Source organism: Bombus fervidus, chromosome 2 (genome assembly GCF_041682495.2).
Source record: "Bombus fervidus isolate BK054 chromosome 2, iyBomFerv1, whole genome shotgun sequence".
NCBI classification, from domain to species: domain Eukaryota; kingdom Metazoa; phylum Arthropoda; class Insecta; order Hymenoptera; family Apidae; genus Bombus; species Bombus fervidus.
The window spans coordinates 11,952,295-11,968,418 of NC_091518.1; the positions used below are offsets into that span (position 1 = coordinate 11,952,295).

A 16,124-nucleotide genomic window follows, 5' to 3' on the forward strand; every position below is an offset into this window, starting at 1 on the left:
TTCCATCTCACTTTCTTTGTTTCCCTTCGCCCCTATTTTCCTCTTTTTTCTCTCTTTTTTATACTATAGACCCGTGCAATATTATTGCGAACGAACGCGCTCGGTAATGACTGCCGCGTAATGACTGCACGGCTCGGCCAGTAATGGTGCTCACCATATTGCAATTTGAATTTCACTGAAATCAGTGGAAAAAGAGCGAGCAGACTCGCAGAATGAATATGTTAATTGGCTTTGGAATTGGCTGTCCCTATCGGTGATTGATTAAAATTCGATACGTGCTGCCAGTCTCTCGCGACGGTCGCTTGAGGGGTGAAACAGCGCGACGGAAGGGTGAGGGATCACTGCGACGGACGGGGCTCGTGGAAGTTACTTTGCGGATAAACGAGATTGAAATTTCGATGGAAATTACCGTCGGTATCTGTGGACTTAAGCGGCGCGCGGTCGCCAAGTCAAACAGAAGTCTCGAGGACTCGTCATCTCCACACGCCAAACGCGTGTTTTGCCATCGCTCTGTCGCTTTAATAAATTCTAAAAGGCATTCTAATTCATTTTACCCGGCTATTTATCTCATTTCATGATCCATGAAAAAAATATTTCTACATTGTCCTGAAGCTTTGTTAATTTTTAAACACTGCTGAAAGAGATTGGGATATTTGTAATTGATTTCAGAAACCAGGTTCATCGACATCGAAACATTTTTACGCGGGTTGAACAATTCAAAAGGAAAACTTTAATTCGAATTTTAATTCAGTAATTCGATTAACAGGTTCAAGTCAAAAAATACAAATTAACATTTTTAAAAGTATAAACTGAAATGCCAGATAATAATAGAAAGAAGGATGAGATGTTTGACTAAATTAGAATACAAATAGCAAAGAGAAATGTTTCAAGCCGTTATCAAACGTGTCATCGATATATTGGCCGTGTCTGTGGCATTGGAAATTTGAAAAGATGCGAGAAGTTACAACAGAAAGACTCTATTTCGAATAACGTAAAACGTGGATATATGTTTAGCCTCGCCGAGAATAGTGGTACATGTTGACTTTCACCTGCGGATTTATCGCGACACACCTCTGGGAATGTTATCATCAGGGAGCAACCGTGTCTTGTTTCGCGCGTGTACTGTCCTCCTTTTCTTCCGGAATCTCAGCTCCATGCGCAATAAATTCCACGCACGACTATTACTACTATAATTTAAAGCTATTACGCTATAAGCGTGTTTATTCGACAGCGCGGTTTCTTGAAAATTTAAATTTACGAATAACAATGAACGTAGTCTCTCTCCATTTTATTAACTTCCATTTTGATATTTCAATTCATACTTATCGTTCAATGATATTTTTACTTTTGAGAGATACAAGATTTTAAATACCTGTTTTTCACCTGCGACAGTTACTGATACTATTTCAGGGAGATACGCGTATCGACATCTTTTTTAGCATATTTGTCATTATTTCATTATGAACAAACAACAATTTTTCACACTAATGGCGAAACAAATATTTTTCCGCTCCATATATATTATATTAAAAAATATTTAGAATAAAGAAATAGCAGTGTGTCGAATATATATTCAACCATATGGAAGACATTGTGTTATTGAATGAATGAAGGGTGCATGATCGTTGAAAATATTACGTGTATGCACGTGCCCGAGTGTCGTCTAAAGATGACTGTATCGAACGAAAGAAGCAGAGAAACAAAGGAAAGGAAACTGATCGTGTGCGAACTTCAGAACAGCTTCACAGCTGAAGACTCGGTGAAAGGTAGAATAAAGAAGGAAGAATGAAGAATCGAGGCTACGAGTTTTAAGTTCCTCTGAAATCATAATTACAAGTTTATCATTAAATGAATTCCATTTCCATTTCATTTGAACCTTCACACATTTAAGATCCCATCCGCAACTCAACAATATTTTCTCGCAATATTTTCCTGGAGAATCGATAAAAGTTGGAATTGAGAAAGCAGAGCTCAAAGACCTGAGACTCAGAGTTTGAAGTTTCAGTAAACACGTTATTGCAATTTTATTATTGAACCTAATTATCATCACGTTTCGCTTCAGGTTTCATGTATTGAAATCCTATCCTCAATTCAACATTCCTATAATATTTCCCCGCAGAGTTATTTAATTTGCCGGTGCTTACTTCATAACGAATGTAAGTAGAAGAACGTCGTAAATGAGGCTGGTCGAGGTAATTCCTGTTGGCGCCGGTACACGGACGTTAATGAAACACGTCCACGGTTGGCAATTGTCCCACCACAGGAACGACAACGAGCATCCTGACGCGAAAGGAAACGACGGTATCGTACGGTATCATATCTCGTTCCATTTTCATCAGGATGCAGTTCTGATGTATATCGTTTGCTCTTTCACCGTTTGTACCATGAGTTGAAACGAATTTCCTTTTCGGCTTAATTCTCCGTTACAGGGAGCGGCCTCGTAATGTATTTTCGTGTCTCTGCTTATGGTGCACGCGCACGAAAGAGAAAATTAGAAGGGACTCTTAAAACGTAGAAAATCTAGGTCAAGATATGGGCTACACGAACAATCGTCTGCTTTCGATCTTAACAAACAGCATGCGAAGCTCTGTTCCTTAAACTCGCCATAACTCGCCGGCGAGTCTTACATTAAATTTACATTTTACATTTTGATTTTCAATCTCTTTTTAAATGAATTATTCATAACGAAATTACATTTTTTACTTATGCACGTGAGTTTCTTATTGCGTTCAATTACGATTTTAAAGTCATTTTATTTTCTCTTTTATTTATTATATGCGAGTTCCGTTTATATTAAAGAATTCTAATAGCAATTTATTACTCGGTGCATGTAAGGAGCACTTACCTCTGCGATAGTTCGTTCGATAACGATAAGTAATTTCCCTTGCGCGTTTCACGTACGTTCATCGCGAAGTATTCCAGCAACAATCTTCCGACTCGCGTCTCGACGTTCACAGTCGTTTACAATCCCTTTGATCTTTTCTTTCGTATCACTTAATATAGTTCGTGAACGAAGGAAATTGCGTTCGCGGTAAGACGATACATTTTTTCTAGGAAAAATAGCGCTCTCCGTTCAGAAGGTAGACACGGGTTCGCTTCTGGTTCTACCTTCCGGATCCACCCTTCATACCGGTTTTCCAACGTCGATTCTCGTGCGTACATGTATCCCTCGTCGTAAACTATTCGAAAGGAAGCACTTGGAAATATTTTCTTACTCTTTCCGTTGCCCCTTTCTCTCCTTTCTCTCTCTTTCTCTTTCTTTCTCATTTAATATATTTCACAGGAAGGTAAAGGAAATCGTGACGGCATGGAAATTTCGCTGGCGGTCGATCGGAAACGGAAGGCCCGTTTTTCGTTGCGCTCGCATTCCTCCTTGCTTTTTGTGGGAGTGGCGGCCGCGTCTGCTGTAGAAAAATGCCCGTAGAGGGCACGGGTCACGTACAACGGGGCGATAACATAGTCGTTTTGCTTTTTCCTCCCCAACCCTTCCTACAGTCCGTGTCTCGTTTCTTCTATCTAGCCCTAGCTCTTTCTCATCTCTATACCGGTGAACCGGGCTCTTTCGTTCTTCCTGCTCGTATTCAAAGTGCAAAGAGCAAAGGGAAGGTGCGCGTGCACAAAGATCACATACCGGCCAGATTGAGGCTGCAGGGTAAACGTTCGTGTTCTCGCTTATCCTCCTTTAACTTCCGTTCCCTCTTAAACTATCTCCTCCCTCTTTTTCTCTCTTTGTCTGTTTCTTGGTCTGTGCCATATGCCATCTTCTTCTTCTTCTCTGCTCCTTCGAATGTACACCCCTTCTCCGAGCAGCCTGAATCTAACGTCTGCTTCCTCGCTTTGAGCGAATCTGCGTGAAAATGGGAAGAACACCGGATGAAGCACACACGATGGTATGTGCCGTGTGTACCCAAACGAGCAGGCGTCGGTGTGGTGTGCATTAGAGAGAGAGAGAGAGAGAGAGAGAGAGAGAGACAAAAAGGAGGAGTGGGAGGAATCACTCGTGCCATGAGGAGAACACCAGGAAGCCTTCAGACGACAGAGGTTTGTCGAATAACGAGACACACACATTCGTGACGGAAGTCAGTCCGGAGTTTCACAAGTATTTTCACGACGCGGTGGACGCTTTCCCGTTGTGCCATCCGGGAAATATCGAAATATCAGGCTAAGTTATCGTAGTCGGCCAAGAAGATTAACTACGCGAGACTTTCCTTGTAGAGCACAGATAGCTTCGCTTTGCGTTGTTTTCGTGGAGGAGAGAAATTGAAGATATGCGTATAATGATTTGCTTGGTCTGCTAAGTTCAAAACTGCTTATCATTATCTATTTGCTTCCTTAGAATAGAGAAATGAAACTCGTAAGCACTACATAATTTATTTTTTGCAGGTAAGACGTGAAAGGATGGAATATTCCGAAATAAAAAATGTCGAAAAGATTATCAAACGAATTTCTTATCAGTTGACATGTTAAACTAGATTTCGAAAATTTCTAGTCTTATCGGTTTTAATTTCTACGTTTTAAATTTTCGATGAAGCTGCTTAATTATCCAACGATGGCGCACCAAAATTTGGTATTAAAATTTCATGAAAGATATCGAAGAATATTTAAAGAGGAAAGGAATATATCGACATGAAAAGCTCTACGCATATGAAATACAATTTTTCCGATATTCCAGGGCAAAGTTTAACATGTCGAACGCTGAAGAGCATAGCATGCCGAAGAATGTGTTCATTTGTCGATAGAAGAGAAACGAAACTATCGAGAAACACGGAGTGTTCGTCCACTTATGGTCGTCTCGAGCGACAATCGTTTAATCGATGCGTCCGCATGATGAAAAGAACGGGAGACAAATCGAAAAATGGAGCGTGGCTCGTTACAATTGATTATGTACTGGCTGTTTCAACGAACAGTGTATCCATTAAAATTCCATTTGCCGATATTAAACTGGACCGCGAACAATAGCGATTCTTGTTCTCAATACCGGACGAGGTTTCTTCGATTATATCGTTTCAACGATTTTGCATTGTATTTTCTAGTTAGACAAAATAATCGTAATAACGCTTTTTATCGTCGTTTAAATATTAGGGAATATGTTATTGAGGAAATTTGATTTCGAAAATAATGAAGTAAACTACTGAACGAATGATATATTATCAAAATAAACTATTTACACTAATACAAAACTATTGTAGAATCTTCTGATTTCTTACTAATCTAATGCCTTTTATTGTCCAGTAACGAAAACATTATATTCGAGAAACTCTTTGGATCAATAATACGATCTACCACATTTTTTCTGTCCGCAGGTACAAAAGGATCATAGAAAGTGCAGTGTAATAACGCCGTAAGATTTCTTTTTTATGTAAGCCAGAAAAGAAATTTTAGAGCGCTGTTTTGTAAGAACAAGCTCATTTCGGAGTATCTTTCAGTCTGAAGCTTTCGTACCTTTAGTTAGTTTCCGCAGAATTCGTTTAGTCTTAAGGGACCGTGTGTGTACGTTTGTGTTCTTGTGTAGTACAAGCAAAGCTGAGTATTTTAGTGAAAATCTAGAGAGAACGTCAGGGAATTAACCCACGAGGTGTGCTCGTGAGACGAACGAGAGAACTTGAATAATATTCTCTATAAGAAATTTCTCTCTGCTGCGAGGAAAGCATTGACGATGGTGTGAAAATGAAAAATTGCGCGTCACAGAGTTTCGAACATCGGAAATGCAAAAAAAGAACGTAAAAACAAGAACATTTGGGATTAGTGTGCGAAACAACTTGCACCTGAGGTTCTGGTTGCATGATCGAATACTCAGAGACGTCTATAAAATGTCTGAGTTGAATGAAAATACAGATGTAGATTAAAAAGAGAATTAGCTGCACTGTGTAATCAGAAACCATGTAATATTGCGTTTAATATTCTTCATAGTATAATACTATAAGCGTATATATGCAAAGGATATCAAAATCAATCACTGTTACATTATTTTAACATTATTTTTCAGTCAAATAAAATGAAATCACTTGAAATATTGTATTTTTCAAAGACCAGTATGTTTTTCATTTCATATAATCATATAATCCTGATTATGCAATTTCAAAAGTAACTGAATCATTGGTTAAAATAAACGCAATCCACGAATATAAAAACTATCCTTTCACTATACTAAATACGGTCAATGGAATAATTCAACAATAATTCAAACGGTTCTACGTCTACTCCAAAATTTTGTCACGAATTCCCGTGACTAATCCGTAAGACATACAATTCCCAACACGTCGTCGAGCACAAGCTCCTCGTTATAATCGCGACTGACCATCCTTGCGCTTCCCTGCCGTCTCATCCATACACATATCGTCGTTATTGGCGTGTGCACACGCGCGTAATAGTAATTTAAGGCGACGTCACGAGAAGGCCTGTTCCTCGTAATTTCATTGACGCCGGTAAATCGCTTTACCGGGCATGATGTATTTTGACGAGCTAATGGATATCGCGTACAGATTATCATGCTAAAGAGACGTTAATTAACACGTCGCTCCGTTGTAACGGCAGCTTACACTGACCTAACACAGGCAGCTCCGGTTTACGCGCTATAGATACGCGTTCACGACACAACGTGAACGAAACGAGGGTTGGAAGCGGTCGCTCGACCGTTTGGGAATACAAATGGTGGACGGCCTCAGGGCCTATCGAGAGCAAAGCTTCCGCGTGATACTTGCAGATTTTCCCGTTCAAAAGAATGGAATTACGCGACGGCGCCGCTTTGTTCCCAGCCCGCCCCCTCTTCTCCCCTTCCTTTTTCCACTGGAGCCAGGTTAAAACTGTAATCCGATTTCCTTGACGAGAGCAATTATAAAGAGTGGCACCGCATTAATTCTGCCGGTACGGCCGCCACTCGCCGCGAAATTGCTTTATAATTGGTCGTTCGTATAAAAATCTGTCGGCTACAATATTCGCTACGCTTCAGAAAAAAGAAATCGAATTTAGTCGTCAGCTTTTGCAAAGTAATTCAAGGTTGCACGTGATGATTTAATCCGTAATGGTTCGTAAATATATAGAGGAACGGTAGGCAATTGTTTTTGACAGGATGTGTACGTTTTGATGGTTCTGTGAAGAAGACATACGTTTCTTCTTCCGAGTCTTTAATAGCGATAGTTTGTATAATAGGTATAATATTTGTTCAACTTAGCACGAAATAGCAACGAAATTGTCGATCAGATGCGGCTCAAATGTCCGAGAGTCTGGCATAGTACAATTTATTACAAAGTTAATCGTTGCCAGACTATTTTGAAGTGTAGCAGTGTCTAATGCTATCAACTGACTAAACGCTCAACAGTAATGAAATGAATATTCATTTTATCTTTATACTTTTAGTACCCTGTAATATTTGCAAGAATTTCAAATGCGAGCGAAGAGAGAGTCGAAGTTTGGAAAAAATTCGTTGAGTCTTAAAATTGAATGTCCCTCTCTCGTGTTCCTCTGTTAATGTAACTCTGATAACGAAATTGAAAAGAAAAGAAAAAAAGAAACGTGAAATTGTGCTTTCAAATATAGAAATATAAACTATCTATATGACATCGTTATAAGTTCTTGACATACTTACGATTAACGTGATTTCTTTGTAAAGCTTATGAAAAACCACAGCTCACGTAATGTCTTTAATCACTTCTAAAAGAGTTAGTCGAGGAGCATTGAACAAATTTTAAGTAACAGTGCTTATAAAGTTTAAGCGTAGTTTCAAAGTTGATGAATAATTTTTTTCTCAAAATAAATTCCAGATGATGCACGTATTAAAAGTTGCCGGAAGATGTAGCGTTTGCGTGAACGGCCGAGACTGGCGTCTGACTATAGGCGATCCATTACTACTTCCACTCTCCTTTTCTCCACTTAACGCAAACGCGCAGTTAATCGTGCTTTTATTTTTATATTTTCTAAATCTCTCCTTGCTTTTACTTTTACGTTACTTTATACGTTCGCAAAGACGAGACTTTTTAAATTAACAAAAATCTTCGATTTAATCATTTAAAAACCGTTTGAAACATCTCCCGAACTCTCTTATACGATTTCTTTCGTACAAATAAATCTCAACAGATCAATACGCTTAAAATAAACATTCTAGAAAGATTGCATGACGAAACGTCGTTGCAAATGCAACTGAATACGTAATCGACTCTATTTTTAAATGAATTCAAAGCTGCGCCATGGAGTTCTCGGACGTCGTCGCGTTCTTAACGACTATAAAAGAGACAGTTGAGTGGTCGCGTGGTCGATAGAAAAAGAGGGAAAAGGTAAAAAAGAAGGTCCGGACGCTTTCGAATCGATCGACAGCGAGCAGCCAGAAGGTGTGTGTACGTACCTCCATGCCACGTCGATTTCTCCATCGCACCCACTTGTTGAACCCTGGTCGCCAATATTCGACGAAGTACTCTTCGGTGTACTCGACCCCGTGGCCGTTCCCGAACCTTCCCTGGGTCCTGGTGGACGTCAGTATACGCGGACTGTGCAGATTCACCTCGAGGTACTCCTTGCCCTCCTTCGTGACCATATTTTTCGGGCACCAGGCGCCGCCGCCCTTGTCTTGTCTCAGCCTGGGAAACCGAGGAATTACGACAAGAATTATTACGACGGCTCCGCCGCGGGAATATTCTCGTGCAAAGAGCATACTCTACGTTTACGTGGGTATCACGGGATCTGCGAGAGACACTCGTGCAAAAACGCCGAATCTTTTCGTGTTTCCTTCGGTAGCCGGAGATACCGCTCCCTTGTTTCGTATGAATAAGCAATGAAGGTTGTATTTAACTTGGGGGTGTGCAGCAAATTTTCTTTCCCACCAGCCAAGGGGGAAAAACATTATTTTCCAACCCTCAGTATTTCGATACGCGTAGTAGAATAATTAATGGTTGCTTTTTCCTCTCTCTCTCCCTCCTACCCTTCTTATTCTCTCTCTTTCTTGCTCACTCATTGCCTTTACCTGTATTTTTTTTTTTTTTGGCGAGCGTGATTCCACACAACGATTGACCGATGTACCCGTATAAATTAATGGCGTGTGGATTGATTTACGAGCAATCGTTTAACTCGGGATCTTTTTTCACTATCGATTTTGAGTTATTTATAATCATTTATGTGTGTCGATCCGCATTTCGAGATAATGGCTTTCAACGTTGGTGTCAGGAGACGTGGAAGATAAGAGAGAGAGGGAGAGAGAGAGAGAGAGAGAAAGAGAGAGAAAAATAGTGAGAGGGCGAGATAGACAGTGATACAAGGTGGGAAAGCAATCGACGTTTGATCATCGCACACGTTTCTGACCCATTTATGTACAACATCGACGAGGAGAACAACGACAAAGCAGTTTCGATTCCAGGCCACTTCGTCGACGATGGAACGCCGTTATTATCCACGCTTCAACCCCTATATCTGCGTAGCTTCGACGGAATAAACAGACTCAATTTATTAAAAAGTACCTCGAGAATACTTGATTCGTATTGTTACAATTTCGCATTGAAATTATATCTTCAGATACCATATAGCTTCTTTAAGAATCGCACGATGCACTGACTTTGTAAACGTGACAGAATTTTATCAAGCGATGGAAGTGCGAATGATCAATACTTGACCTGGAAAATTAAAGGTGTAACAGAGTAGTATTTGAACCGAATGTTTAAAATTGTCATGTGAACGAAGAAATCAAAATGTTATGTGAATTTCGAAAGATTAAATGTCGTTTGGGAATGCTTGCATCAAATACAAAAAATAGATTAAGGAAAGAAATTTTTAAAGATATTTCAATATAATTATCATTCTTCCACATTTATCGCTTCACGAGTCAAAAAGCTATCTACAACTCAACTATCCTATAAAATATCTGGAGAAGCTAACTACAATGTTGGTGAAACATCAGAATATAATCCCTATCGCATACGACTTCTCCCGGATGCCTTACATCGTAGCAACTATGTAACACGAAAGCCTAAAATTCTCGGCTCGATTCAAGGGTATCTTCATACTCGAAGCAACAATTTACGAGCCGAAACAATTTATCTCGTCCGTATCGAAATCTGGATGCTCGTAATTTGAACGATCCCCGAGGGAAAGCATTTTCTTATCCAACAAACAAATCCCTCGCACGATAATCTTCCAACGGAGATACGTTCTAATATATTCCTCCTAAGAACCAACCAAACGTTTCCTAGACCATACACAATTATGGACATTCCGTGAAACGAGACCCGTAATTTCTAGCACGAAACGAGTTTTTAATTCAGCGAGAGCCTGGAAGAACGTGGCCCCGATCCATACGGGATACGTGACTTCACGTTCAGTCCACTTGCTGAGCAGACACCACGGCCGACTTTCCACGCGTGCTCTCAGCTAAAAATACTGCCACGGCCGATAACAAGATCGCATTATATACGGGCCGGAGATTCATCGGGCGATAAGAAAGTTAGCCGGCAGAGTTTAATTTTAAGCTCTACTTGCCCCGTGCAACGAGCTTTCGGAATTAAGGATATTGGGCGAGCTAACCGCGGCTCAATCCGAGTGGCTCATTATCGCTCGCGAGGCGGTGGCTGCTCGCTGCTAAACAGCTCGACCGTTGGACTTCATCGGCTGGACTTCCTAGGCCGCGATACAATTTCCTTGATTTTCAAAGCTCGTTAGCCCGGTAATCGTCTTGAAATGAAACCCTCGCCTCTACCGGTTGGCGAGAGCGGCCAACTTTTCTCCCCGATATTGCGCGGATTCCCCTCGTCAATTAAAATTAATGAAAGCTGACCCACTGGCTCGCCGCGGGCAAACCCTGCCTCTGACAGGCCGCGATACTCTGTTCCGATCCGAGCTCAACCCGGAACTGCTACTGGTAATTAATCTATTATTTCGTTGCGATCTATCGTTCCGATTAATGGGATAGTTTGGCAGTCGAGTTAGAAGAGTGGTTGGACATTTTGAACTATTTTGATGACGATGACATTTGGGTTAAATATTGGACTGGGATTTGTTGGATTTACGTATTTCGCACTGCGTTACATTAAAATTTTCGTTATGATCTCTCGTATGAGTGAGGTAACTCTCGTAATTTAGTAAGTGGAATGTGTTAAAACAGGTTAGACGATTTGGATTATTTCAGCGATGGTAGATAGGGTTTGTAGTAAATGTCGAACGATCAGAATTTCTAGAACTTATGTTATTTTTCATTTCGGTATGTTTTATATTAAAGATTTTGTTGCGACCATGGATCAGACGTATCTATTTTTCAAGCTCAGCTATAAGCACTTATTCAAACACACCAAATACCTGAAAGAGGATCAAGTGCTTATTTCATCTTATCGATGACAAGATAACTTGTCTCGATTAAAATCTGCCAAACTTTCGTTACATTTTATCGAATCCCATATTATGATACCATATTTTCAAGTAAAAAGATAATCGGCTCTCCATCTTATAACCATTAACAACTCCACAACCTCTGATATATCCATTTATTCCCCTATTTACGATCATCTCCCTATACAACCAGTAACAGCGATCCTCTTATCCGCAGAAAGGAAGAGAAAACTTCATCGTGATCGTCAAAGCAAAGAAGATTTTCACCGACAAAAGATCCGCCGCGAGCGAAATCGTGCTGCAGGTGTATCGAGAGTCCAGGCTCGATTTTACAGGAAAAGCATGGAATTTCCCACGAGTGGACGTTACTTCCGGTGTATCCTATACGATCTACGTCCCGATCCAGATAGACGCCATGCATGTACGGCACAAAGCGGCTGGAGAATCTTCATGGAAATATTTCAGCTGGTTCGGTCGTCGAGCACTATCATACAGGCGGCATGCCCGCATGTAAACAATAGACCAGGCGAAACCCACTGAAAGCGTTTGCGGTTAATTAGGCAGCAATGCTGTTAACAATGTCCTGGCTTCGTCCCTCTTCTCCCCCTTCCTTCTCTCCCTCGTGTCTCTCTCTCTCTTCTCAGCCCATTTTCGTCTATCCTATCCGCAGACCTAGCTAGTCACACCGCTGAAATTCCCCGCAACGCTGCAGCCTCGACCAGGATTTCGTTCGAATAAAGTTATCCCCGACCTCTCCTTCAACCGACTGATTCCACGATCGCCTCGAGGTCGCTAATTGTCTGTCGTTCCTGCGGGCTAATTACGTCAGCAAGGAAATTAACCGCCGCACAGAGATCGCTGAAAATTTCGACGACGACGATAGAACGTTTGGCTACCGATGCCCGCCATCAAGTTTCTATTCCCTTTTCTCTTGATAGTATTTGAAAGCTAGTCGAGCCTGGTTCCCAATCCGTATAATTTTTTTACATGGATGTCTGACGTTGAGATATAGTTTGATGGCACGACATCGCGTGGTTGAGACGCGTAATGATATTTTAGGATGTTAATAAGGATTATACAATGTTTTGGAAGTTCGCGAGTAAGTTTGCAGATAGCTCGTAAATTTGCACTTTAATTTAGTATGTCTTGAAGTTATTAGACAATGTTTTACTTCAGTCAGGAAGTAACTTGTGGTATCTGTTGGTTGTAAAGCTATGACAAAACAATTAACATTGTTTTGCATTTTGAAGTCGTCGTATAAATAATATAGAATGTACGTATGTACAAAAATTACTACCACGCCGTTATATTTCTTCTAACATTTAGGTATATGCTAGTTGATTAGATCCAAATTTATTAAATTTCGTGTCATTTACTGGTACTTTCATATCGATACTATGAAATCAATCGTGCAATCTAATAAAAAAGATCCTTCAATTATAAATACTTTGCAAGTATCGAATATCACACTTGTTGAATATCTTTGATTTCACGAGTACATTACACAAGTAGCTCTTGTAAAATCGAACTTCATTAAGACAACTTTTTTATTTACTCGTAAATATCGAATCACTAAATTCAAAATCATTGTTGAAGCGGTCACCACTTATAAGAAAACTCTACATCTGGACTTTTTAGCTTTTTCAAGCACTGAAGCCATCGACAGTGTATAGACAAAAGACTGTGACGAAGGCAGACCATAAACAGTAGTCATAGGGTTACACTGTGACGCGTGCGGATCTGGACCAGCACAAATTATATTCCTACTTGTATTTACACTTCTGTATTAAAATATATTTTCTACTTTACAATTTATCCACGCGTTCCTCTGTTCACACATCTAACAACCTCAACAATCATAAATCAGTATCTGCAAACGGGTTTGAAAACACTCGGGCTTTCGTTGAGATCCGACACTTCATCTTGATGAGTTTTCTTTTTTCCTTTAAAATCACACGACGTTTCTAACCGAAATTACTTTAATTCCCTTCTGAGTGGTTTACACCTCTCGCAAAGGCAAAACGTTAACCATGACGTTTCAATGAAGATTGTGTTCGCCTCCCAAGAAGCGTGCGTTCCGCCGCGTTTACGTAATCGAATCATTGCCGGCAAGTCCGTAGTACGTAGCATGATAGCGATAACAGTTTCTTTCGTTAATAGCGTCATCAACGTGGCCGGATGCACTACAGCGTCGGCCGTAACAAAATGAAAGAGAACGACGCTCGAGGAATCGCGAGGACTTCTCTTATGTTCGTTCTTGAAACCAGAACAAATTCGTCCACCAGAAAAACGCTGGACTTGCCTCGTTTCGGGAACGGGAAACGCGTAAAAGAAGTTCGAAACGCGGTAGTTAAAGATACGTAAGGGTTCTCGTACCTTTAATCATAAAATTCTACAGGAGACCATAAACAGTGACCGTAACAACTTCATCGGACTGGAAACCTTCCCTTTTAGGTTCCAAAGATAGATGAAATTCTTTTGAGTAATACTAAAATTCTGTGTGTAAAGATGATAAATAAAACGGATACAGAAAACAATGTGAGTTAGATCGATCATAGTACAATAGGTATATCTTCTCTGAATACACGAATCTTTGTTGTTGGTTAAAGATTGTCGTATTTCAAATTGGTTAATAGGAGGGATGCAGAGGACTGGTAAAAGTGACGGAACTACGGATAGTTATATTTTAATATTGAAATTTGTTAAGGTTATTTGATGTATGTGGAATCAAAGAAACGCGTGGGTAAATTGTAAGGTAATGTAAGTATATATATATTGTGAATATTAAAGTACAAAGTGTGGAATATAATGTAAGCTGGTCCAGATCCGCACGCTAGCAATGTTACCCTGAGACTAAAAGAACCCTGAAGCCAACGTCGCACGTGTACCGCTTATGGTCTGTCATCGACGCATTCTTTTGTCTATGCGCTATCGATGGTCTCAGCGCTTGAGAAAACCGAAGACCAGATGTAGAGTTTTCTTAGAAGTGGCGATCACTTCAACAAAATTAATTCTTCAAACACTGGCTGATTTTACCTCAACATCAATTTTATTTGCGGATACTTGTACGCGTTGGGATGAATGTGACATTACGTAAAAATTGTTTACCAAAAAAAAAAAATGAAGATTGCAAATAGATAAGTTAGAAAAGTGGAAGGTTTCTAAAAGAATTATACATTTTATGTATAATTCATTCTGTCACGAATGTATGAATGTCACGAATGAACACGTGTGTACGTCACCAATGTGTCCCATTTCTTGTATATTTTATCTTATTTCTGGACAAAAATTCACTTATGTCATACTTTTATTGAACTCTTTATATAACATTGAACGACGAGAAGAAGAAATGGGAAATGTCGAGACCAAGTAAGATTTGAAAATATTTGCATCGACGTAGACTCTGAGCGTCAATCACTAACATAATATAAAATTGATGTCGACGTCTATTTTACGACTGTATCTGCGAACGCTGCCAAAACTCTATCAACGAAGAGTTTCCAAAATATCAAAGATAGAATCAAGCAGGAACTAGATCAATGGATGAAAATCTCTCAAACAAATGTGTCGTGCTGTCATCCTCAAAATGCATCGAATCGAAACAAGATAATTCAACTTCGTAATTAGAAGCCTAACCCTTTGCTGTTTTACATGGAATACCGCTATCGGAGTATTCTAATTTCTTGGAAGATAGTTACGGAGTTCGATCGTAATAGGAAGCCAATAGTCCCGAGGAAATTTACGGTAGCAGCCAGGGAGACCAACCGACCGAGCAAGCCAAGCAGCCTTATAGCTCGGCCACTCCAAAGTAGCCTCGCTGAGAAATGCGCCCGAGTGGAAGCTCGGCCGACCAGAGAGGCATTACGCTGCCTCATCAGTCGAAAGGTGCATTAGCATTGCTAATGACCTACGATCGTTACCGCCACACGCCACACCGAACACCATCCTCGTCTCACCAACCTTGAGTTCTGGCTACGTTTGTTATTCGAAAATGAGCCATCACGATCGTGTCTGTAAAACTAACACCCGAGGTAGCTTCGTCCTTTTTCTCTTTCCATCTACTTCTTTTCATTTCGTAAAGTAGTTGGCATGGTAACGGCTAAGGTATGTAATTTATCTTTAGAAACTGCAGACATTCGTGTTAGTTTTCAAGAAACAGTAATATTTGATTAAGTAATCGTGTTGATTTGAAGGAGATAAGGTTCTATTCCCACACGAGGTACACGGTACAGACTTCCGTGAAAAATTAACTTCTATTATTCAGTATTCCATACTCGAGCTACGCCCCTGATAAATTTTTCTAGTCGACGGAGGGATTAAACCCTCGTATTGTCAATTCGCGACGATACATCCCGAATAATGAACGACCGAATGTGCAAACCGTATATATATATAGTAATCGAATTAGAAAGTTGCCTTGTCGAGCGCTGGTGTCGTCCGTAAATCAATACGATCACCGATGTGTAAGCGAAAAGAATTTACGGCACGGTCACTTTCGACGACTTAGTCCCTGAACGGCGAACGATATTCGAGCCACGTTCGCAGACCGCTCGATTCCTTTTATTATCTGCCCGCGTACGTGAGCTTCCATCGTTCGCCGCGATGACGGCATCTAGCTTTCGTCTGTGATTCTGCTGGCGCGTTCGACGAACGTCGAATTTAATTAAATTTTTCTATAATACGGCAATCTCGGTGATAGCAGCAGTCAACGCGACCCGGTCCATTCCCGGATCCATGAAAACCCCTTAGACTCGTACTCGAGTGAAACTAGGAATGTTGCACGGTATAGCGGTAATGTTTCGACGAGAACTAACGTTCTCTCT

The 16,124-nt window shown here is 40.4% G+C and overlaps 1 protein-coding gene across 5 annotated transcripts in view; it reads right to left on the reverse strand.

The window, feature by feature from the left end:
• The window catches only part of Ddr (discoidin domain-containing receptor 2), a 224,286-nt gene that overhangs the window by 72,450 nt on the left and 135,712 nt on the right, over positions 1-16,124 (reverse strand). For all 5 annotated transcript variants that reach the window (XM_072021834.1, XM_072021835.1, XM_072021832.1 and 2 more), the window contains one exon: positions 8,339-8,570. In XM_072021834.1, the coding sequence (XP_071877935.1) occupies positions 8,339-8,570 (232 nt within the window). The remainder of the gene's footprint in view (positions 1-8,338; positions 8,571-16,124) is intronic.